This window comes from Musa acuminata, chromosome BXJ1-3 (genome assembly GCF_036884655.1).
Source record: "Musa acuminata AAA Group cultivar baxijiao chromosome BXJ1-3, Cavendish_Baxijiao_AAA, whole genome shotgun sequence".
Taxonomy (NCBI): Eukaryota; Viridiplantae; Streptophyta; class Magnoliopsida; order Zingiberales; family Musaceae; genus Musa; species Musa acuminata.
In genome coordinates, this window is record NC_088329.1 from 5,915,274 (window position 1) to 5,941,029 (window position 25,756).

At 36.8% G+C, this 25,756-nt stretch overlaps 1 protein-coding gene across 3 annotated transcripts in view; it reads left to right on the forward strand.

Moving 5' to 3' along the window:
- Nucleotides 1–25,688, forward strand: part of LOC135618883 (alpha-N-acetylglucosaminidase-like) — a 30,825-nt gene extending 5,137 nt beyond the window's left edge. The window contains exons 6-19 of one of the 3 annotated variants that reach the window (XM_065120276.1): nt 1,269–1,363; nt 2,862–2,943; nt 5,677–5,783; nt 8,564–8,594; nt 10,608–10,725; nt 12,277–12,327; nt 13,642–13,751; nt 13,900–14,002; nt 15,539–15,637; nt 21,575–21,685; nt 24,503–24,747; nt 24,892–25,129; nt 25,204–25,282; nt 25,362–25,688. In XM_065120276.1, coding sequence (XP_064976348.1) covers nt 1,269–1,363; nt 2,862–2,943; nt 5,677–5,783; nt 8,564–8,594; nt 10,608–10,725; nt 12,277–12,327; nt 13,642–13,751; nt 13,900–14,002; nt 15,539–15,637; nt 21,575–21,685; nt 24,503–24,747; nt 24,892–25,129; nt 25,204–25,282; nt 25,362–25,597 — 1,705 coding nt within the window. In that variant the 3' untranslated portion in view covers nt 25,598–25,688. Of the gene's footprint in view, nt 1–1,268; nt 1,364–2,861; nt 2,968–5,676; nt 5,784–8,563; nt 8,595–10,607; nt 10,726–12,276; nt 12,328–13,641; nt 13,752–13,899; nt 14,003–15,538; nt 15,638–21,574; nt 21,686–24,502; nt 24,748–24,891; nt 25,130–25,203; nt 25,283–25,361 lie in introns of all 3 variants that reach the window. The other 2 variants (XM_065120288.1, XM_065120283.1) reach the window with 2 other exon arrangements.
- Nucleotides 25,689–25,756: the final 68 nt, after the last annotated feature.

The window sequence follows — 25,756 nt, forward strand, 5'->3', positions numbered from 1 at the left end:
TGAAATTCTATACATCATCCATAGTTTTTCCTTTGATGTCTAAAGAATCTAATTACAGAAGACTAGTAATGTTTTATTAACTTCTCAATGACCTTTAACCTATCATCTAATAATATAATATTGTTTTTGCTCTATTTCCTGTCAATACTTGCTTCCCCTTTTTCTTGTAATGACCTACTAATATGCTGGTAAACTTAATTTGAAGAACCAGAGGATATAGCTGGGAAGTTCTATGTTCTATTTCGGATATGTTGTTTACCTTTTGTTGATCAACCAGTAGAAGCTTGTTTTTTGCTCAATGGCAAGACATTAGAAAAATCATACCATCTTAAAATTCCTAGGATTATCTTCAATTGTATAGCATTTGATAATTCTATACCATGAGAAATCTTTTATTGTAAAGATTGAAGAATGGAACATAATCTTGCACATGACACTAATAAGGTGTGGTCAGTGTCTATATTTAGGTCAAGATAAGCAAGCTCCACCATTTTTTCAGGAGCTTAGTAGGATATGATTCTTGCATCAGGTTATCTCCAATTCAAGCAAAACTAATTGCCCAAGGCTGAAAAACAGATAGATTAAAATTTTACCACTTTCATGACAAATCTATGACAAAATGAAATAACCAATAACAAGATATGGTCTTTTGGGCATACAATATACCATCTATAGTAAATTGAGATAATGTTTAGGAGAAGATATTTTTATCTGTTACTTTTGTAAATTTGTCATTCTACAAAAGTCTATCTAAAAGTAAGTCTAGGATTCTCTAGTTACTCCTACTGGCTTAAGGGCTTTTCCTACTCTATCTATAACCAAAACATGACAAAATACAATATGACAGTGAACTTAATATACAAATATGTATGAAGATGAACCCAAAAGTAACAGAAAAGATAGAAAAAATATAAAAATGATAGAGAAATAGAAAAGCCTATTTAAAAGGCCTCCTGTCCAGGGTGGGGCTCTCTCGGGAATAACCTGGGGTCCAGGTGCTCAGTCATAGTGCATTATATTTTCGTTGCATGTTCAAGTTTCTGAACATTTGCCACTTCTAAAAATCAGTATTGATGAGTCTGTTGCAATTTATTCTGTCAATCAAAAGCGCTTAGTTGAATCTTACGAACTGGTTCCTTTAGGACAAGAGCATCTTGGGCATGTTAATGATGTGATACAAGAAAAAAAGGAACATATTAAAAGATTTAGTTGGAAGTATAACATTGAAGATAATGAATAACCTTGATATTTCATTACTTGTCACACAGATGGGGTGGACCGCTGTCTCAAAATTGGTTGAATCAACAATTATTATTGCAGAAACAGATCCTATCTCATATGGTTGAGCTTGGAATGACTCCTGGTACTTCTTTAACATGTTCTATTACACATTCAAGGGATTTGTGCTAAAAGCTTTTGATATTGCCCATCTTTTTTTACTTCATGATCTTGACCATACTCAAAAAAGAAGATTCTATGAACTATTGTCTTATCGAAGGATTTAATGATTTTAATCTGAACATAGCAATTGAATTATACATGATAATGCATGTGACATGATTATATTCAGTGTCTGCATGTCTCTTTGGACTATATGCAAATCTCAAGAGAAGTTAAACTTCATTTTAAGTGCTGCTTGTTGTTTCTTTGTTAATTGCCAATATCAAGGATTCAAGTCTAGCTGAAACCCCCCATCTCGGCTTTGCAGTGATACAGTTTGTGGTGACAGTATGACACGGGCTATCGGAGGGTTCATGTTAATTCACTTGAAATGGAACAAAAAATTGAAAGAAACAACAAAATGAACAACAATCAACTTATGCTGTGAGAACAGAGCTTATCCAGTATGCGCTCTGTTGTAGGTTTTTTTTTCTAGCCACGTAGTGCTGTGAAATGTGGATGTCGAGTACCAAAACTCGGTTGACAAGGACAAGGGGCATGCCATATCAGCCAGAAAGTTTGAGCCCTAAAGAGGGAAAACACTTAAGTTTTAGTAATTGGTCATGTCCAGTTCAATCGTTTAAACTGGTTAGTACTCTTTTAAGTTTTCCATTTTAAGTGACTGAATCGCCTATTTATGTGACTGTTTAATGCTTTTGGAATGGCTATTCTTCTGGTATAATATGACGTCATTTTGGAGTTTCAGAACCTCATCATAATAAGATATTTTGAGCAAGAATTTAAATCTCAACATGCTACCAGCTTTGGTCACTGCTCAAAACAATGTGGTACTGGTATATCGGGTGTTATATGGACCCATGTCACCCAGTATCTTTAGAAAAATAAGAAAGATAAATACTAACCAGTATTAACCTATATGGTCTTGTATTGGTCCATGGTTGGACAGTTAAATAATAGGATGTACCAAATTGGTACAACAAAAATTTCAACCATTTCGCCTGAAACAATTTAAAACTAAAATACTTGGTCTGTATCTTTATGAATTACAAAATGTAGCATTTTCTGCAAGCTCAATCTTGTTGTTCTTGAAGATGTCATGTTGTTATATGTTGCTTGTTTTATTCAGTGTTTGTCCTTGTCCTATCAATCACCAATTACATATGGTGTTGTATAAATTCAATTTTGTGTTGTTCCACTTGCTTTCCCATCAATGTTGTGATATTTTGCTTAAATTCTCACTACTTCTGGGAATTAACTAGGTAATACTTACAGTAAAAAAAAAGGAAAAAATTTGGACACTCTACTAAAAAAATTTTTCCTTTTAATTTTTATATTAACGACCACTATTTTGTTAACAATTTCCAGACAAATAGATATTTATCATTTTCAATAAATTTTGTAATGAATTTTTTAAGAGTTATACTTTATTCTTTCACTTATATAGTTCTTGTGATTTTCAGTGTTACCATCATTCTCCGGCAATGTTCCAGCTGTATTTAGAAAATTATTCCCCTCTGCAAGTATTACCAGACTTGGCGATTGGTACTTTGTTGGTTTCTTTTTTTGGTATTAGACAGATACGATAGAAGTTTTTTGTTTGTACTGCCTTTGGTATTTGTATTTCTCATGGTTAGCTACTTGCTTGCTACCAATTTTAGCCAGATTTAGGGGGTTGTTTGGAAAAATGTGATTGTAATGCTTCATTTGTTGTCCTTTCATCTGACTGCTAAGTACCAATGGATATATTGGTTTGAGAGTTTTGGGAATAAGAGAACAATTTCCTGGTGGTGATTCATTGTCAAAGATGAATACACTGCATGCTTAGAATTGGCATCCTAGAACATATACATTTAAAGAAAGTGCCTTTACATTGAATTTTGAAAACATTTTCTTTTAAATGTTGCTTACTTATTTTCAATGTTGAGCATATATCTCAGATATTCAACAAAATTCTTCATCTATCTGTTCTCTTGACAATGCACATGGATCCTTACAGTAGAAACTTGTTAACGATACACAGTATAGTCTAATTCTAGAAGCTCGTCACAGAAACTTATATAGTGAGTCCATGTGGAGCAATTAGTGTTAATGGATCTGAAGATCCCATTGTCCATTATTTGTTGATTCCTCACATCTGCTTGCTCTCCAAAATCCAAATGCAAGTTGAATACAAAAATAGAGCCGCAGTTGAAAGAGGGTAGCCCACTACATGAAGCTTCTAAAATGCAGAGAGGTTATTTTCATGAATAGAACTTTTTGACACTGAACCTTACATGTACACCAAAGCCCAATTTCTAGTAAAAGGAATTATGACATCCAAGTTCAATTGTTTGATATATTTTTATGCCTGGTTGATGTATGGTATTCCTTCTTAGTCACAAAGTTGAAACACTGTCACAGCATGGGTTTATTTGAAGCAGAACCTGTCACATGTTAGTAATATACCATGCTGCACAACCTGTACCTGCTTTGTGCATGCATGGCATTCTTTGCTTGAGTTTCTTTGGATTTTCTTTGGAAGTACTTTATCTATTGTTTGAGGATCTCTTTCCTGTTATATTATTTAGCAGTAATTATCGTCAAAACTACATTGGCAACAAATTACAGCAAAAAGTTTTGAATTTTAGCAGACTGTTTGAGCTCTAGTGCTTTATGCTGATCAAAATGATATCGATTCTAACATCATTTGTGGACACTCTATTTCATCATGATGCACATTGGTCTTGAAGTTTCATTCCCACTTGTTTCCTTTGTTCATGTCCTTCCAATATAATGTACTTTCAATTTTAATCATTAGACATGGATAGTTCTTCAATGAATTATTGGTGAATCAATGTTTTTAAATGGAGTACATTGTTGAGAAACTTATTCAGTATTGATGTGGATCTCATTGCTGGATTTCCTATTGTGATTAGGAGCTTCTCCAACTCTAAGGTCATCAGTGCTAAGTTTAGTAGTTCCTTTTTCTTTGTTTTAGTTAGCATTGTAGGCAGATTAATTTCTAGAAATAGGTAATATCATGAATATTTGACTTAGCTAGCCAGCTAAGAGGGTTCTATAGCCAGTTTATGTTATAAATATGAACCAATTGTCATCTGTTTCCCATGAAATGAAGTCCTGGAAGTGCAGATTTTTAGGTGCTTTGTATGAGATAGACCCTATGTCTTTTCCTCTTCTATTTTCTCTTTTTTGTTTGCTTTCTTTACCTTTTTCCTTTGTTTCCTTCTTGCAGCAGCTACAAATCAGTTTCCATCCACAGAAACCTGCATCCCTGAAAAATCAGCAATTGTTGCTTCCATGTCTAAATTCCTGAGAGGTTGAACCCACATCACTTAATCAACTCATTTAATTCACAGTTCTGTCACATGCCTATCTTGAACCCTTTTGCATTGGTATTGAACCTTGACAAATTAGTTTTGCTGCAGTCCAGAACCTGAATGGTTGTTCAGTTTCTATATTGTTAATCTTGTAGCCTTAGTGTCATTATTCCTTACAGCCTTAACTCACCTGTATGTTTATTATCTAATCAGTGTCAGAGTGCAGTGAATATTTCTATGATATCTGATTAATATTTTATACAGAATTCTAAGAACAAGGTTGAATGGATTTTATTCTTGGGCTGGAGGGCATTTTAGTTAGAAGCTGCCAATTTATCACAAGATGGTAGTCTAACTCTAACATACATCCACGCATATGCAATTGCAACTGTGACAATTGTCTTTTGAAGTTCTTCCTGATCTTATTGGTCTTAGCTTCCTCTATTTGCAATCCAGAATTCTACCAACAAGGTTTAATGTATTTTTTCTGAGGATTGGACTGAAGGGCATGCTAATTAGAAGCTGCTGATTGATTACAAGATGGTAATACATAACATACATCTACGGATATGCAATGGCAGCTCTGAGAATTGCCTTTTGAAGTTCTTCTTCCTGATCTTATTGGTCTTATCTCCCCTGTTAGCTATCCACTATTTTTGAGGCTGTAGTATTTAGGATTCTGAAATCCTAATCCATTATAGCCCCTTCCTTTGCTGTAATTTGTAATTTGAAATCAAGTCCCAGTTTGGAACCAAATTTCGGGTTTCATTTTGTAAGTTATTTAAATATCTGCCTTAGGCTCTAAAGCATTTTTTCTTGATACCAAATTGGCCACTGGTGGTCCTTCATTAGTAGGACCACTGCGATATGACAATTGAAATATATCTGATAATTGAGAGAGCCTATATTCTGTTTCCCCATGATATACAATTTGTATCTCATTATTTCTCTATTTCAGGAACACTGTTGATGGTGATCTTCGGTGGTGTTGTACATATCTTCTTGATCCAAAAGATCCTTTGTTTGTTCAAGTGGGAGAGGCATTTATCAAGCAACAAATTGAAGGTGCCATTTCAATTACGGAAGATATTTCTAATCTAATCATCAGCTAATTGCATGCGAGTCCATTTTTTCCTTTTTCTTGTTAACAAATTTATTGCCAGATTAGAAATTTTTACTTGAATTTTATCTAGTCATTATATATATATATATATATATATATATATATATATATATATATATGCTTTGTAGTATCAAAATTTTTAAAATTAAATACATGAAAATATCTAAAATTGCAGGCACTCATATATATATATATATATATATATATATATATATATATATATATATATATATGAGTGCCTGCAATTTTAGATATTTTCCAACAATACTATCAAAAATTTTAAAATTAAATACATGCAAAAGTTATCTCCTCACATATGCTTTGTTGTAAAATCCACTATCACAAGTCATTTAGAAGAGAACCGTTTATTAATTAGTTTTATGTAAAGTTCACAACTATTTGGTTAGATAAAATTGTTAATGGGTGTTTGTTGGAAATTGGTAGTTCAGAATTATTTTGCTAATGAAATAACACAAATAATTAAACATAAATAGATTTTACAAGTAAACAATTATATTTAAAATCGGTGATTTAAAAAGTACTAGGTGCCAAAAGGCATCAAGGTCCAAAAATGCCCGAGGCGCTAAGTGTTCGCCCGAGCGAAACAAGGCACTAAAATATAAAAATATATAATATAATTAATAAATATAATTATTTATTATTTATATTTATTAATTATTAGTATACAGTTAACAGTATACTGTTAATATACTGTTAATAGTATACTATCGAGTCGATGTGAGAAGAGTGTGAGTAAGAGCAAGACCGGGGCTGTTGACTAAGAGCAACAATAGTGGCAACGGAGAACAACAATAGTGGCAGCGACAGCGACAACAGTGGTAGTGGCACGGTGAGCAGCGACAGTGGCAGCAATAGCGGAGAGAGGCAACAACAACGGAGAGAGGCAACGACAGCAAGGAGGAAATGTCGACGGTAGAATTGTGTGCTGGTTAGGGTTGGGGAAGTCGCGAGAGGAATGCTGGGAGGCTGATATCGGTGCTTGAGTTTTTCAATTGAAGCAACGAAAGCACCGAAGAATGAACCATACCTAAAACGTTGGTTCGGTCGCCTGGTTTAACCCGGGTGCTCGCTCGAAGTGCCTGGCGCTTGGGCTCGGGCGAGCGCCCAAGTGGTGCCTCTTTGAGGTGATTTAGGATGAAAGCATTAAAAGAACGTTTAGTTGCTTTTCATCCCAAGAGTGAACACTGGAGATATCCATAAGCTTGATATGCATAATATCTAAAGATTGAATGTGGATCCATGATATTAAGCATTAACATACTTGAGCATGTTGTAATTTAATATTCAAATTTAATCAATTTAGGAGGAGTCATGAACATCAGATATATGTATGAGTTCCAAAATACTCTTCCAGGATATTTAGCTTTTAAGCAAATCTTGACTCCAACTTTCATTTGTGATGTATGAAATCAATTACAAACTGAAGTAAACACGTTTGATGTTGTTATTTACTGACCTTGCTACAATTATGCATACTCTGTAATTCCTGATCCAACTACAAATAGTCTTCAAAAGCCCAAAACTTCAAATTGTGACTTGATCAGAGACATCTTTGAAGCTTTAATCCCAAAATGACCAATTTATCTATAAAATATTTAAGTAAATAGAGCTAGGCAACCCAACAAGCTTGTCATAAAGGTCTAATAGCAGTGAAGATCTAGATGGTAGTGTGACGATCCAAGAATGAAGTAAAATCCAGATTACATAAATGATCAGGTTGAGTAAAATGCAAAATCATATTATAAGACGTGCACTGGAGAGTTCAGATATATTCCACTCATATTGAGCATCCAGAAGTGCCTTCAATGTCTTGAGAGGTTTCAGAAATGTCTATTTTGCATTAATATGGGCCCTGAAATATCCCACCTGTGTATGAGCAAGGGTGGAGGTCATGAGTCATGACACAGAAATTATAGCTCAATAATAAACCTTCCTGAGTGCCTGACCGCACTCAGATTCAGTGGGATTAGAATTGCATACTCAGAATTAGGGATGATCCAGATAACATGGAAGAGGCAATAGCAATAAACAAGTTATATTTGGATATTAGGGCCTCAGGATTTTCCTGAATGTCTTAGTCTGATTCTAATTGGAACAGTTAAGGCTTCTCTTTCTTCTTCAGATCTCAACTGCATTCTTTGCGTCTCTAGCCTCCATCACTCTCTACTTGCTCTTTTTCTCTGATACCTGCTTTCTCTATAATGATTTTTATGCTATTGCTTGTGTATACTTCTCTAACATTATTACACTCAATTACTTGTTTTGTTAATGTTTGTTCTATATGTTACTGGTTTCTGTTATGTTTCTTGATTGTTGGCAAGAATTTACCATCCTCAGCATCCGAAGACTGCTTGCTGTTTTCTTAGGGCAGTGAGAATATTCTTTGATTTTACCTGTAATGCGTACTTGTTTGGTTTTATAAACCTTGTAGAATTTCAGTTCTGATAATCTCCCAGCATCATGCATGAAATTCATCACATCAACTTTGGCTGCATTTTCATTAAGAATTTAAGTGTTTTTGTTGTTGATGACATATTTGAACTACAGAATACGAGTGTTGCCTTCTGATATGTATTTATTGTACATATGGTGCAATTGTTCATATGTTGTGTAAGCTCGTGACTTGTATGTCAACATACTTTTGTTTTTAATATATAGTTGTTTCAGTCTCTGACTGTTCTGCTGCCTCTGCATATTGCAGAATTTGGGGATGTAACTGACATCTACAACTGGTAAATATACATTGTTGTTGGAATTTTGAGTTATTCATACTAGTTATGCAATCTCTAAATATCCTTAAATGTTCTGTAATAGCCATGTACTTTAGTATAAGTCCTTCATTTTTAGACATGGGGCATGCTAAAGGAGTCTTTATTTGTTAGGAGGCCATCACCAAAAGATATAGTTTCCTAATTGACATTTGGGAGTGGGTTTAAACCAAAACTGCCTTAGACACATCAGAATATGGCTTGATTTCAACTTTATTCAAGTAGATTTTTTTTGTTGGTTCCGAAACAATATTTAATGCATGGAACTCCATTTCGCTCAGATTGGTAAATCATGACATGGACGACCTCTTTTCCGGTCATCTGGGTCTGGTACATGGCTTACTGCTTGGTAAGCCTATTAAATTGTGTTTACGACCCAGTTATTTTAAAATTTCAAGTTATACTACCTCCCGCCCCTCTCTCTCTCTCTCTTGTGATTTTTTTGTCTCTTGTGCTTTCCTCCCTTGTCAACCTCGCCTACTTGTTGCTTGTGCGACCAACGGCCGATCACTGTCGGTCCACGCCTCTTTTTCTCCACCTCCTCCTCCACTCCTCTTCTTCTCCCATCTCCTCCTTCTCATCCCTCTCTTGGTACCACGGTTATGGTGTAATGCCCCCAACCAAATGGAAAGTTTTTTTAATACTTTTGCAATTTAGTCCCTATAATATCTATATTTACAATTAGGTCCTCAAATTAAATTTGGGGTATTACACATGGACTAACACGGTTCTGGTTCCCGAAATGGCAAAATTTGATTCAGTGGTAAATTTGATATGAATCTGTGTATGGTCATATCAGAGATGGCTGCCACCTTCAAAATGGAGAAAATCCATTTCCAATATAATTTTGTTGTTTGACCAATAAGTAAAATCTGAATCAATACTAGTCAGACCTCTACAAGAAGAGAGAGAGAGAGAGAGAGAGAGAGAGAGACTGGATGTATCTTCGAAGAACATGCTTTCACTCTGATGGCTGTAGAGGTAGGCTCGATGTTGTGTGGGACCAGGTGAAATTGCCCGGTCCATGGCATCTACCAACTGGTACTTCTAGTTTTGAGACCTTGGGTTGCCCGACTATAAAAATTCATGGATTGAGGAGAATCATTCATTTTTTAAAATATTAATAAACATATCTAAACATGATGAATCTTTGATGCCAAGAAAGTTCATGAGCTATGCATGCTACGTAGTTTGGTTGGATGCAAGCTAAATCAAGATATTGATAACCTTCAGTTAATACCACAGTATTTCGTCATAGTAGTTCCATGGATTAAGTTTAAATAAGACTTCATACTTCTTGGATATTATCGTAGTATTTTCATAAATTTTTGTTGTATGGTTACAAGTGTCAATTTTAATGCATCTTGGGTTTATGTGAGTTTATGTAGCAGATATATTGTGAGTATAAAAAGGCATAAGTTTCAGCTGGTTTTTCCTATTTGAATGAGTCCCACAAAGGCTTTTAGATTCCTCCAAAAGAAATCATATCTGAAGATAATAATGATAGAAGCCTTATACATTTGCTTGAGAGTCTTAATTAAGTATAATTTCTGCTGTAGATATAAGGACTAGTTGAACCTGTAGAATGGTAGGAGCATCAGCTGAAGTTGCTATTAACATATTTCCCTTCTTTCTCTTTTCTTTGCTCAGTTGCGACAGTGCAATCTCTGCCAGGAACAGTACTGGTTTCGGACCAGACTTGAAACCTTGGATTGGAGTTTAGTTTATTGTTACTCACTTAAAATATGGAATCTTTAGTTGGCTTCTTTTCAAGCACCCTATCATTTGTACTTAATCTTTATCCAGTTTGATGTCCCTTCACTTTGGTAGATGGACAATTATGAGTTTATGACTACTTTGGTGATTCTCTTGATGAGCTGATTGTTTGTTATATTTCTGGATCCTGATGTCTCTTCCCAAATTAAATGCACAGTTGTACTGTTTATGCAAATTCTAATTTGATACTATTTTTTGTAGTGATACATTTAACGAAAATTCCCCACCAACAGATGATCCAAAGTATATCTCATTGCTTGGAGCAGCTGTTTATAAGGCCATGTCTAAAGGTGATAAAGATGCTGTATGGTTAATGCAGGTACTTCATTCCTTAGCTTAACATGTTCCAAATTAGCACCCTTTTCATAATGAAATTATATTAATTAGAAACTTCTTTCATTTTTTGTTTATATCTATTATTATTTTCTAAATAGCATTACCATACTTTTGATTGTCTGTTCTATAATACTTAGTTGAAAGGTGAATATATTCATGATACATGCTAAGAGCTCTTAGAGATTTTACCTCAATAAAAGAGTAGTTACTAATCGGGAAACAAGAATAAAAAATGCATCGGTCAAATATATGACATAAAAGACAATTGTGATTAATAAAGACAACCATGATAAATAATTTGTAGAAGTCTTCTACTTGCATGATCACCAATAAAGAAGGGAAGCTTTTAGTTGAAATTGTATTTATAATTTCTTTAATTTGGGCTATAATTATTTAAAACCAATAATGCATTGAAGTGGTAGTTGTAACTGGTACACGGACTGTCTGCTACCAGGTGGTAGCATCGATTGCGATTGTTTTCATTCCTAAATCGGTCGGTGACGAAGAAGAAAGAAGAGGGAGAAGAAAAAAAGAAAACTTGGAGATCTGGCGTGGCGACGTCGTGGGAAGAAGCGATTTCTTCTCCCCAGTAGAAGAAACCGAGCGAGGCGATGCCTTTCTTCTTCTTTTTTTTCGCACAGGGAAATCGAGCGACGTCGCCTTTCCCCTTTTTTTTGCACGGGGAAACCAAGGTGACGTCGCTTTTCCCTTTCCCTTTTCCTTTTGTTTGCATGGGGAAACTGAGCGACGTCGTCGCCTTTCCCTTTTTTTTTGCGCGGAGGAGAAGGAACCTCCTCCTCACCCGAGCAGAGCCATCGTTTTTTTTTTTAATTTTTTTTTATATATACCGAGCAGTATACTGAAATGTACCACCCGGTATATTTATACCGGACCATACCGAACTGAGCTCGAAACTCTAGTAGGGTACGAAATTACAAACCTTGGTAACAAGAATGTTTTTACTTCACTAGTAAAGAAATGTCCATATTCCATTCTGTTGTACTTGACTATTTTGTTTTATGATGAATGCTAAGTTTTAATGCTAAGTTTTAACGACCTTGTTGATTGTCCTTTTGGCTAATTAAAGTACATATGATGTTGTGGGCCTATGCTACAAATTTAAAGTTGTGTCCTTATGAATGATTTGGTTATTCTTTTTTCTGCCCATATAAGACATTGGGCTGCCTATACAATGACAATCTCTTTGACAAGGAAAACACTTTCCTGTCCCATATCATTAACAAGGAAATAAGTTGCTTTACCAAGAAAGCTACACTAGTGGCATAGCTTAAAGCAAAGGGATGAAGCTGTTACTTGTCTTTCCTGTATCACTCTTCTAACTAAGTTCTAACTGTATCCACATAAGGCATTTATTGGAACTCTAAAAGGATTGAAAAATAATCTAATTGGTCCCTTCAAGAAAAAGGAAAACTTAAATGGAGGATGCTAATCTTATGTCTTGCTGAAAGCACTTCTTGTTGTCAATTTACTTGATGATATACTTCCAATTACTGATAACTTTATTAATCTTCAGGGTTGGTTATTTTCCTCAGATGCAGCATTTTGGAGGCCACCTCAAATGAAAGTAAGTATCATTCTATACTACATGTTTATTTAATAAACAAAGCTGTTGTAGAATTACAAGTTATAAATTCTGTATTTCCTTGTTTTCAATGGTACTATGATTATTCATATTATACATATTATACATATTATTATTATTATTATTATTATTATTATTATTATTATCATCATCATCAGGGTTCGCCATTTTGAGTATCAGACCCATCTTGGAGATTTGTTGGTATGGTACGTATTGATTTGTATCAGTGTACCAACACATGGTATGTCGGGGCATGCCGACAGGGACTCGGGTGAGCCACGTCTCGGTGGCGAGTCGGCCTGGTACGTACTGCTCATACTATATCAACTCGGGCGGTACAAGAAACCTTGATTATTATTATAATTATTTTGGATTAATCAACCCCCTGCCCTTGCACTCCCGTCTTGATCTCTCACCGTGCTCACATCCCTCGCGCCACCCATTGCCATAGGCCCTTACCTCTTTCTTCTATTTTTCTCTTCTTCCTCCTCTTCTACTTGTTTTTTTCTCTTCCTCTTCATCCTCCTTTTCTCCTCCTCCCCCCTTTGGATTTTATGGCACATAATGATGTTGTGTCAGTATCGTGGTTCATGCCAAACCCATACTAGTCTGACCTGGTTATAGGAGGAACCAGTACCCAAGATTTTAAACCATGATTAATGCCACAAGCAAGGGTCCACGGAAACACCCTCCCTGTTTCTAGGGTTAAGGTTGCTTATATCGACTCTTCCCAAATCTTGCATTGGCTGAAGCATTGTACTTTGAACCACCTTCTCTTTTCTTTTTACCATAGACAATGGTCTTAGTGGATTGCAGCCAGATTCTCAAGGCAAGTGTAAGTTCATTAAAAAGCTTGTAAGTTATCAGAATACACAATTCTACTATTTGAAAGTTAGAGAGAGAGAGAGAGAGAGAGTGGCATGAACAAAGAAATAAGTTAGTTTAAGAATCTGATGCTGACATCTCAATAATGACCTGGTCCTAGGTATTCGGATGGACCTGCCTATGAACTATGCTTGACATGACAATAATGGAGGCTTTTTCAGTGTCTGGTTGAGTATATAAATTTATGTTTGAATATGGCTTGTTCATGGACTGTATAGTATCTTATCTTTTCTTTCCACATGGAATTTAGCTTTTCTGGAAGAAATTTTTAGACATCACAAATTGTTCTTTCTTTTAATTTTCCGTTGGAAATTTCATTCTTAGGAAATTTGTCACATATGTAGATTGCATTTTAATTGAGCTCTTTTAATTCTTGAGGAATGCAGTAATTCAATTTATTGGTTTTTCTAGGCACTTCTGCATTCTGTTCCTATTGGAAAGATGATAGTCCTTGACTTGTTTGCTGATGTCAAACCTATATGGATACAATCTTCTCAGTTCTATGGGGTTCCATATGTCTGGTATAATCCTTATCTTAACGTGTTTATGCCCTCTTATTATTGTAATTAAACTTCATATCAAATGTAAAATTTTCAGATGTGAGACAGTTGTTTTATTTCTATAACCAGGATTTTATTAATTTATCTTACAAGAAATTTATTTTAATAGGTGCATGTTACATAACTTTGGTGGAAACTTGGAAATGTATGGCATACTTGACATGATCTCATCAGGCCCTAATGATGCTCGTCTTAGCAAGAATTCTACCATGGTATGCTACTAGTCAGTTAATACATTTTTCTGACTGAGGAAATAGTAGGATGAAAAATGAGAGTTACAAAAGCATTTTCTGGAGAGAATCTGACTAAATGTATAACAATAACAACAAGCTGTAATGTCTCAGTTATTTGGGATTGGTCACATGAATCGTTTTCCTACATTCTTCATAAATAATCTGACTAAATGTCCAAATCAATTGTGATGCCAAGATTTCATAACAAGTTGCAGACTGTACTATTCTGGAAGATACAAACACTATCAGCATTAATTATTTGTTCTCACTTAAAAATATTTAAAAGCTACCATAAGGCTGAACCATATAAATAAGGATAACTCTTCACCACACTTGCTTCAAATCAAGGTTCGCAATTTCGTATCATACCGGAGTATCGAGCTCAGCTCGGTATGGTACGGTACGAGGGAGGGCAGCGACGGATCGGGATCATCAAGGGAGAGCAGCGTCGGATCTTCAGGTTTTCCCTTTTCTTCTCCCTCGGCTAATACCGCCCCGTAGTGGGTGGTGATGGTCAAAATCGATTGTCACCGACCGATTTTGCATGGTAACGGAGTGGAAACAGCCCCAATCGATGGTACCACCCATACCGGGCGGTATTATTCGAAATTAAAAATGTAGCTTCAAATATGCACTTGTTTTATCCTAATGCTAAATTACATACATATCAGACATCAAAAAGTATTCAAAGAGCACACACTATAGAACTCTGGTGCTTGAATTCAAGAATGACAGTGATATGCTAGAAAAGGCTAATGAAAAACCGGAGTGCTGGCCTTTCTAAATAGAATTCTTACAATGACATCAAGGGTCTGGTTTGTTTGCAGACACTAATATGATTGTTCACATTTTCCATAATAATTAGAATGACATGCTATTCTTGTGCCGCAGTAAGAACAGTTTCTTCTTTGCCTTTTTGAAGATGAGAAAATCTTCAAAGACTAGAGGCATATACAATGATATCAGAATTTGTTTTATCACCTACACATTTGGCATTGACAAGTGCAAGGGTAAAAAAGAAGAGGAGAAGAGAATGGTAAAACTAGAGGGTCTGGTTCATGATTACATATATAGATGGTAAAGACAGGAGGAAACCAGCAGTATGCTATCTACAAAAGATAGCAGAATATCTATCATATGGCAATATGTACTTCTAAAAATTTCATATTAGTAAAATCATGCTGATGAAGTTTCTGATGATCAAAATTGACAATCCACCTGATATTGTGTTTTTTATTTTTTTATAATTGTTTAATTTTCTTCATCTGTTCATAATAGAAACAAATAATAGCTTAATATAGATTGAACCTTGATATTTCATGATTTTGAGTGAGTCTTTCTTAGTTTGCTGCCATCTTTAATGTATTCATGTATATGCATCGCTGTTTGAGGTACTTGTCGGTTGGGTGCCACATAAGCCATATTCTTTAAATTAAAATCTATTAATATTCCATTATACCTCACCTTGGTAGTGTACATGTACTAAAATTTCACCATTGCTTAATTATGCTATAGGTTGGTGTTGGTATGTGCATGGAAGGAATAGAGCACAATCCTGTAGTGTATGAGCTTATGTCTGAAATGGGATTTAGAAGTCAAAAGGTTGAACTCAAGGTAATGAACTTTATCAACTTCTTTAGATTGTTATAGTTTTTTATTCTGTTAGATATTGGATTATGTTTAATATACATATCATCTGAATTTGATTATTGATAATTCAACTTCACAAACTTATATACTGGTCTTGATCTTTAGTTTCTATGCAGTTCTCAGTGAACCAATTGATTGTCATTTTCTTTCAGATATTTCAGCTGATACGCAAAACATAATGATGTATTTTGTTACCTGAATAATATGTATCCTTGCAAAACACAAGCTTTAAGTTCTAGAAGCACGAGGGTGCTGTATGTCTGCTGGAATGTACAAGCCTGTATATCATGCGATGCTAAGTGTTTGTGCCAGTATACCAACCTATATGGACAGTGGAATAACCATCCATTTTGGTTTTACCATTGTAAGAAACTAAAAGAAGGGAGAGTAAGAAGCAAAAGAGAAAAGGAAAAGAGAAACATTTATCCATTCCTTTATGGTGAACTGGGGTTGCTACCTCATATCTCTAGCGAGGTTGACCTAAGTAGAATAGCATGCTGTTACCTCTCATAACCAAGGACATTAATACGGAGATAGTACTAGAGATCAGTTGGTTCTCTATTTCCTCGCTAGGTGGATCTACAGAAGCATGTTGGGAATGAGAACAAGAGGCCGCCAGAGGCATAAATCTTAAGGTATTAAGGATTGCAATAGTCACTTCTCTTTACCTTTTTCTTTTTTGTGCTCAATGTAAGAGACAACAAGAATTGAGTCTTTTGATAATGTTGGGCATGAAAATAAGGTACTATACCAAACCATAATTTGGAATTGTGCTTCAAATTACTTGTCACATACATATTAGAAATTGTACAATAAGATACTTCCGGATGCATACTAGATATCAACATTTTAAAAATATAAGTCCAACTGGCATGCAATAATTGGTGACTAATAGTCTAACCAGGGTTTTGAATACTGGTTTGTACCGGTGTATCGAGCTCTGCTCAATACGGTACCTATTGGTATATACCGTCAATACGTCAGGTCGTATCGATGATATACCCTAAAACCTTAAAAATACCTCCACCAACCACGCTTGGGTGTAAATGAGGTGTTCGATGTAATGCTTATGTATGTCCGTGTCTTTCGGTTTTGTTTATGCTTTGCATAGCATATAAAGGGCTGGTAGTAGGCTTAACAGACCCTTTTCTTTGGTTTTGGTGATCGTCCTAGGCTTGCAAACAAAGGTTGTGTCATGTGGGCACTTATGAGGATTTCGGTCTGTGGTGGACCATTTTGGACCCTTTGTTGTGCGACCGTTCAGAACTTGTAAAGTTTGTTTGTAATTTGCATTGGCTATGAAGTGTTTACTGAAATAATTGCTTGTGGATCCCGAGTGAGACGTTTTCTCTAACCCGTTTTCTCTTTTGTAGGTCCTAAGGGACCATAGGAGGTTTTGGGGAGGCTGACCTTTGTGGACGGACACGCAAGTGTGCCGCACGACTTAGGCAAAACCAACTAAGTCCGTGACATTATGATATCAGAGTGGGACAAGCACTCATAGAAACACTTGGCATGCAAACGTAGGGGACCTAGCAGGGCTGCGTTGAGGGCAGCCAGCACGCGCGATCGTTTGGGTGAAAACGGGCATGAAGATGTAGGGAAAAGGAGTCGCTCAGAGGAGCGAGCATCTGAGATTGGCATTCAGAGGAACGACCAACCATTCGCGCAAGAGGCACCACGAGAACAAGCAAGTTGGGAAGAATGCGTAGCACGCAAAGGTTGGGATGACTGAGTTTGAGCTACGGCTCAACGTTGGCAACCATACTTGATGGTGCTCAAGGCAAGTGAGGCGTTTGGTAAAGGATGAGACTATGCAATGTGGAATGGGTTGTTCAACGACCGAAAGAGTTGTGCAAAGCTTACAGAGGCGAGGGGAATTGCTAACTCAAAGAATTTGGTACTCATGCAACGACTTGTATATAAACGATGGAGTGTTCATGGTCATCTCAAGGCGACCGAAACTTGGCACCATGGAGCATTGAAACTTTCTCTTCAACATGAGAAGGATACATCCGTAGGAGGCTGCAGTGTGCAGTGAGTTCAACATGTTGATACTCCTTGAGGGGTGCAGCGAGGGTTGTATTGACATGAAGTCGCAATCTAGCAAGTGCATTTGCAGGGGTAGAACAATGCACAGTTTGTTCAGTATAGCGGAGTAGTCCAAGGGGATGGTGGTCTCCGAAAACTTCAATAGGGAAGGATGCGAAGAGCGAAGTTGCTCCAACGGGACAGATATCTAGGAGGGATAAGTCCCGGCTCTCCAGAGGAAGAATCATTGCAACAGACCGCACATGTTGAGGAGTACCTCAAAAACAACTCCACAAAGTTCAACGGACCGAGTGAGCGGTGAGGAGTCGTCGCATGATCTCGCTTGAGATAATGCATTGGGGGATGCATTGCGAGATTAAGTGGGGGAGCGACCCAAGACAACACAAATGAAGGCACACTTGGAGTCGATATGAAGATCAGACTCAATAGAGGGCTGACCCGTGAAATGGTGGGCGTGAGGACCATCATCAACTCAATGCAAATCGAGGAGCGGAGCAACTTGGGTGTAACTTGGCGAAGTACCCAAGCCGCATGAAGGGAGCCGACATAGAAGATGGAACATGGAGCGGAGGCACAAATCTTTCCTTGGACAGAGGTCAAGGATATGAACTCTTGCAGAGGCAAGAGTGGGATCATGTCGTTCCATGGGTCCCTCATTCTAATGGAGCGGACTCATCCTGCATGGTGCCAAAGACAAAGGGAGCTTCGAGATACATGCACTTTATCTCGGAGAAGAATTTGATGGAGGAACTAAGACAACTCAACTTGCGGAGGCAAAGTTGGGTTCAGAAGGCCTTGGCACAGGGCAAGAAAATGCAAAGGCGGGTACTCTTGAAGAATATGTTATAGTGCTGTCATTCAAGTTGCCATGAAGGAAGCGGTGCGCAGCGGAGATTGTGTTGGTAGGGGTAGAGGCCCAAGATCCAGATAATGGTGCGCCAATTTCAGCGAAGTCGGTGGACTTCGAGAGCTACTAGGCGACGGACTGTCCTAGAGCGGTGCTTTGTCTAGGTGTGACCCGAGAGTGTGTGGACGAAGGTCGATTGCCACAGGAGCGAATACAATCGAAAGTGGAAGAGGCCCTACGATGTGTTGGTAGAGACCACACATGGAGGGATCACAATCCGAGTTCATCCCACAAGGATCAGAATGCAATGGAGATGTCACCAGAAAGCGACATGGTGCAACGAATCGTGGTGGAACAGTTCGTGGCAATGCGATACATATAAATCTAGTCCTACAAGGGATTATATCATACGAAGGTATGATCGGGAGCTCCACTTCGATGAACAACACGACGACAAGAAAGACTATTGATTCAAGGAGTGAATGTCATGGTATCGCAGAGGCGGGTCTTCCGTGCGTGCATCGAATTATGCATCGGATAAAAGCCTTGGTCATCAGCATATGGGAGCTGTGTACCATCGAGGGAGTATACCGAATGCGAGTACCAGTGAGTCCCGTAGGAGGGACTTGATCATGTAGAGGTATGATCAGAGTGGCTGGAGAGTTGGACTACTCCAGAGCTCATATTTGCTTAAGGGAGCTTGGCAAGTCAGAGGACAAGACCGGGTAAACAAACGTTGCTACCAAGGAAGCTAAGGAGAACAGAATCGGTGCAAACCCTATAACATGATGGTAGAGTCATTGGCGTGTTGAAGCAACATGACAGATTAAAAGTTTGACTACTCAACAACAGCAGCGGAGAGCAGTTGGGAGCCAAGAGGCGCATTGCAGCTGGAGCAGAAAATTAAAGACTCAGCAAAGGTGAAGAGTTGTAGCGTCAACAAGGGCTTCGACAACTATGTCGAAGGAATAAGTGGAGGAGAATGTCACGGACAAAATTGTAAACGGGGTGTTCGATGTAATGCTTATGTATGTCCGTGTCTTTCAGTTTTGTTTATGCTTTGCACAGCATATAAAAGGCTGGTAGTAGGCTTAGCAGCCCCTTTTCTTTGGTTTTGGTGGTCGTCTTAGGCTTGCAAACAAATATTGTGTCATATGGATACTTGTGGGGATTTCGATCTGTAGTGGACCATTTTGGACCCTTTGTTGTGCGACCGTTCAGAGTTTATAAAGTCTATAATTTGCATTGGCTATGAAGTGTTTACTGAAATGATTTCTTGTGGATCCCAAGTGAGATGCTTTCTCTAACCCGTTTTCTCTTTTGTAGGTCCTAAGAGACCATAGGAGGTTTCGGGGAGGCTGACCTTTGTAGACAGACATACAAGGGTGCCGCACGACTTAGGCAAAACCAGTTAAGTCCGTGACAGCCCGGTAGAGAGTGGTCCACGTACTGATATTCTCTCGGACTGGTATGTACCATTTGTACTGGGTGGTACATATTGAAATTGAGAACCCTGAGTCTAACCAAGAACCAAAATTCTAATATTTAGTGAACCGTTTATTTTCTCTCTTTATTTTATTCAATGATACTTGGTGGTACAAATTGGTATTTTGACTTGTATACTTGTCCCATATCAGTCTTATAGGTTACTGAAACCGACATTGGACCTATATTTAAAATCTTGCTAGCTCAGAGGTTTCTTTTTGTAAATAATTATTAAAGAGACCAAACACTTTTAGGATACTCTGGCCTTTGGGGACTTGACAAAAAGTATTTTGGTGAAATTTATTTTTTATTACATGCAGGATGGTTGTATAATTAGGTAATGTCATTTTATGTTACTTTTATTGAACATCAAGTTATGATTAATAAAAATTAACATAATAGTACTCAAATTTTCAAAGTTCTTGTTATCTTTTCCATAGTCTTGACTCTTGAGTTATTATGTCTTTAAAATAATCTCTTTCATAATGATAGGTTGGTGAGGCAGTTAATATCTTGTCATAATATATAATGAGATGTAATTACATATTTTGTCACAATGAATCTCCATGCTGTATTGTATCCTATTTTATTCGAGATTTGTCATATCAGTTCATCTATATTATGCTCGTATCAATGCATTCATATCATGTCATACAGTCATCGCCTCAGCATTATCTCATATCTATATCCATTCTTCACATGTTCCAACAAAATATCCCTGCCATTGTAGGTTTTATATTCTTGGGTACTTCTCCTTTCCTAAATGATATGTACCGTGCATCCAGTTTGCATAATACATGAAATGTAGTTTGTATATATATATATATATATATATATATATATATATATATATATATATATATATAGATGAATCATAATGTGTGTGTGTGTGTGAAGATTCATCATACCGTAGTGTACTACTTAGTATGGGATGGTATGTACCGGTCCAATAGGTGACCAGTACAGGCGGTATATCAGTATGCTCCTATGTATCATATGTCAGTACGATTTGGTACAGTTTGATACATACCGTACCGATAGTTGGTCGGTACATTGGTATGGACCGGTAATATGAATGTATGTATGTGTGTGTGTATGTCAACTTTCTTTTAATACCATTAACCCCCTGGCATATGTTGTATAAGCACTAGGATTTAATCTTTTTGGTATGAAGAATTTGAGAAAATTGAACTAAACATGAAGAATTTACGAAGTAATATGAGACATTTCAATGGAACTCGTTAAATTGGACTATTGGGTCAATTATTGTACCCTAAAAGTTTGTCAATTAAATTATCATGATGGATAAGACCACTTACATGAACAATAACATTTACTTGTGAACCACATTATTTGTCTGTAGCAATTGTCTGTCTTTCGGATCTTAACTCGCTCATGTTGACCTGTATGGTTCTTCATTGTTTGGATGTTAACTACTCCCATGGTTTTCATAATGACATGTGAACTACTACCAGATGAGATTTCTTCATAACCAATTTGTGCTATTGATCCTATAGGAATGGTTGAAAAGCTATTCTCTTAGGCGCTATGGTCAGGCATTTCCCCAGATAGAAGCTGCATGGAATATTCTTTATCATACAATATATAATTGCACAGATGGAGTAGCTGTATGTTTCTTGTCCCATTATTGAAATTATCTTTCTCAACTTTACAGATGTCCAAAGATTTTTATTATTTGAAAAATAAAGTTTAGAAATGTTGTTTCAAATTTCAATGAGATTACATTCTATGCAATGAAATTCATGTCACCTCCTTGCACACAGATTACAAATATATTTGCTCTGGATAAGTATATCTAGAGTTGGTGTACAGAAAAGTATTTCTTAAATTATCTCATCTTAAATAAATAGATTGTAGTGATCAGTGTTCCATGAAGTGGCCACTTGGGCACAGATGTGGCCAAATGTCTATGTATAAATTATGAATAAAAAATATATAAATATATGGAGGCTCATGTGGACCGTGCCCCACACGTCAGCTGAATTGGCTTAGTCAAAAGGGTCAGTGCTAGCCAGAAGGCATATCAATATGTCATTGGCACGATATGCTACCCAGTTACTATGTAATTTCTGGCAAAGAGAAACTGTGTTTAAAATAATTAAAAAAAGAGAAGAAAAGTTGGAGGAGAAGAAAAAGGAATCAAGAGAAAACTATCACATACCTTTAGTGAAGTAACCTATGAAGTCGTGAGTCCTCAAGCAATAGTTCCAAAGCAGTGATGCTCTGCAATAAGAGCTTTGATCATGCCACAGCCTTAAGGCCATCCCAATATATGGAGAGCCCAAAACCAAGCAGACATGACAAATGAGTTGAATCAGCAGAGGTCCTTGCAGATCTAAGCTGAACCCATGAGGATCTGACCTGCATCTGTGCAAACTTAGACCAAGCCGATTTATTCTTAACTAAATCCTTGCTTTACTCATATTTAGAGACACATTTTTCATTTAAGAACAATTGAGAGCTTATATAATCTCAAATTTATAGAGGGAGGGGAATCATTGTGCTAACTAGCTATCTGTCTATGCTAAGATTGGTAAATGCAAACAGTTCTTGAAGGACACTCTGCCTCTAAATTTGCTTGAAGTTTAGTTATTGGATGAGAAGGGCTTTGGTTGTATCAGGTTTTTGAAATAATACAGATCTTCCCTTTGGGAAAGAAAAAGAATGACATTAAAAATTGAAAATAATGGATATACAAATAAAAAGTGCAATAAATCCAATTATAATAAGCTAGACATGTTTGAAGCCATTGATGCAAGTAATCAAATACTGGTAGGATTATTTGGTATTGAGCAATAATTTTTGGTGTGATCGAAGATCCAAACTGTAGCTTATAGCTCGGTACCAGTCGATATTTAATTTTCTCAATTAACTTTTTGACGGTGCCATGTTATACAGGTTGGTGGTATGTATCTTTCTCTCCCTATTTATATGCATCTCTCATTGTCACCTGCCTTGCACCGACCACTATAGTCATCCTGTCGATCTATTTGTTACTCCTCTTCCTTTTCTTCTCCTCCTTTAAAACTCAACCATCTCTTTTTCGTCCTCTTCTCCTAGTCTCACCTCGGCCGCTTCTCCTTCTCTCATCCTCTACTGCCTCTTTTTCCTCCTCTTCTTCTCCTATCTTCTGTCGCCTCACTTTTTTTCTCTTGTTCTCCTCTCATCCTTCTCTTCTTCCCTCCTCTTCCTCTCTCCCCTTCTTGGTACCATGGTATGTATACACATATCATGTTCCGATTTATTGGCATGAATCACATCCATATTGGTCCGACTATGGATAGGCATCGATCTGGTATCCAAAATGGCAAAGCTTGGTATCCAACATAAAATATATGGGAACTCAAGAGTCCATGTAAAGTTGATTTTTATTTTTGGTCTCTAATCCTCCCTAGACCCTTGCATTGGTGGGAGCCTTGGGTTCTTTGGCAGGACCCTGCATTGGCGGATCCTCCCTAGTACATGTAAACTAGGTATGTCCATTTTTTGCTAGTTATCTTTTTATTTTTCTGACCCTGCTGCTGGTCTGCTTATGGTTTCTTTCGGACAGAATCTCTTCCCTTTCATTGTTTACAAAAGTCCAAAGACACTTGTTCCTCAGGCAATGGATTTGAGCTCTACCAACCAACACGGAGTGCTGACATCTCTACAAACTGTGAAACTCAGCAAGGATGCAACTACTGATCTTTATAAAAGCATCCTTTTCTGCACATTTATACTTTTTGAGGCCCATTTGAAATCTGAAACCAATTGCTTTGTTCCTGCTAAACAACTATGACCCATTCTTTGGCAATCTTGTTTATGCTTTAATCTTTCTTTGGTTGGATTTTAAATTCTAAAAAGGTTAAGTTCTAGAAATTTCATATGCTATCAGAATATATAGTACAAGAAAGATAGTGTTACATTGACAACGATGTGAGATTGATGTGTTAATATTCGAAAAAACAAAACAGAAAATGTTCACACTCATGAACAGTAAGATGAAAGCTTCAACTGTGGATAAAATGAGAAAATAAGTCATTGTAAACCATAAAGAATCATTTGATGCTTTTAGCTTAATTAGTGATATTTCACTCAACATAATTAATTAATGGGTGAGGATATATGTAGCTAATCCCTAAAAATCTATTTGTTTTACTGCAACTATGACATTTGTTATAACCAGGGTAGGTCTTTTTGTCATCTCAAATGGTCTATTGAGATTGTTCAATTTCATCCACAGAATGAATCATAAGGTATCTCCATTTAGTTTTGGTGATTGCACAAAAGTTTGTTGGGTACCTTGTCTATTAATCTATATGTAATCCTTGTATACCTGATTCTGCAAAAGGAAGTTAGCCCTATTAATTTACAGTTAGAAAATTGTGCTATTAAATATAAAACTTGTTTCCATTTCTTCTCTAATGAACTGTGTCCCGAACCAGGATCATAACAGAGACTACATAGTCCAGTTCCCAGATTCTGTTCCCATTCTACAGGATTCTCAGTCTTCTAATGAAGGACCAAGCAGAAGATTCTCAGTGGTGGACAAGAACCATAGGTTCTCATTTAGGGAGACTAGTTCTAGTATGCCACGTCCACATTTATGGTATTCAACTGAAGAAGTGATAAATGCCCTTAAGCTATTTCTTGATGCAGGAGATAATCTCACAAGAAGTGCAACATACAGGTAAGTACTTGCTTTTCCATTCATTATTTCTCCAATACTCACATCACGTTGTTGCCACCTATCTTTCAAGTGTCAAACTAGGTTTAATTGATACCTGATATTTTAACCACGTGAGGTATACCTAAATCTTGTTGTTTGTACCAGATATGACCTTGTTGATCTTGCAAGGCAAGTGTTATCAAAACTAGGAAATCAGGTTTATTTAGATGTGATGACTGCATACCAAGAGAAGGATGCAAAAGCATTAAATTTTCACAGCCAAAAATTTCTGGATCTTATCGAGGACATTGACGAGCTTTTGGCTTCTAATAACAACTTTTTGCTTGGGACATGGTTAGAAAGTGCAAAAAGCCTAGCAGTAAGTGATAGCGAGAGAAGGCAGGTGAGTCCAATTATCTGTAATTGTATAAATTTAGATCTTCTTTATTGGTATAGCTAAACTCGACCGATGTGCAGTATCAATGGAATGCAAGAACACAAGTAACAATGTGGTATGACAACACGAAGACCAACCAGAGCAGACTTCATGACTATGGTAGATACTCTTTGAATGTAAATCTTGAAGTATAATGCTTGCATACATCTGACCTTTGCATATGCATCTTTATGCTCAGCCAACAAATTTTGGAGTGGCCTGCTCAGGAGCTATTACCTACCCAGGGCTTCAACTTATTTCAGTTATCTATCTCGAAGCCTGCAACAAAATACGGACTTCGCTTTGGAGAAATGGAGAATGGATTGGATATCATATTCTAATAATTGGCAAGCAGGCACGGAAGTTTATGCTACCGAAGCTGCAGGCAACTCTATAGCCATTTCTAAAGCCTTGTTAGAGAAATATTTTAGCTGATTTCACTTTTTCTTTCTCCATTCGAACTATGGATGTAAAATAAATAAGCAGATTGCAGTTTATTGGGTTCCAGTGATTTCCCTGATCTGAACTCCCAATTTCTATTTCATGTTATGTGGACAAAAAACAGTGCTGGTATTGGCACTCCATAGATTGCTT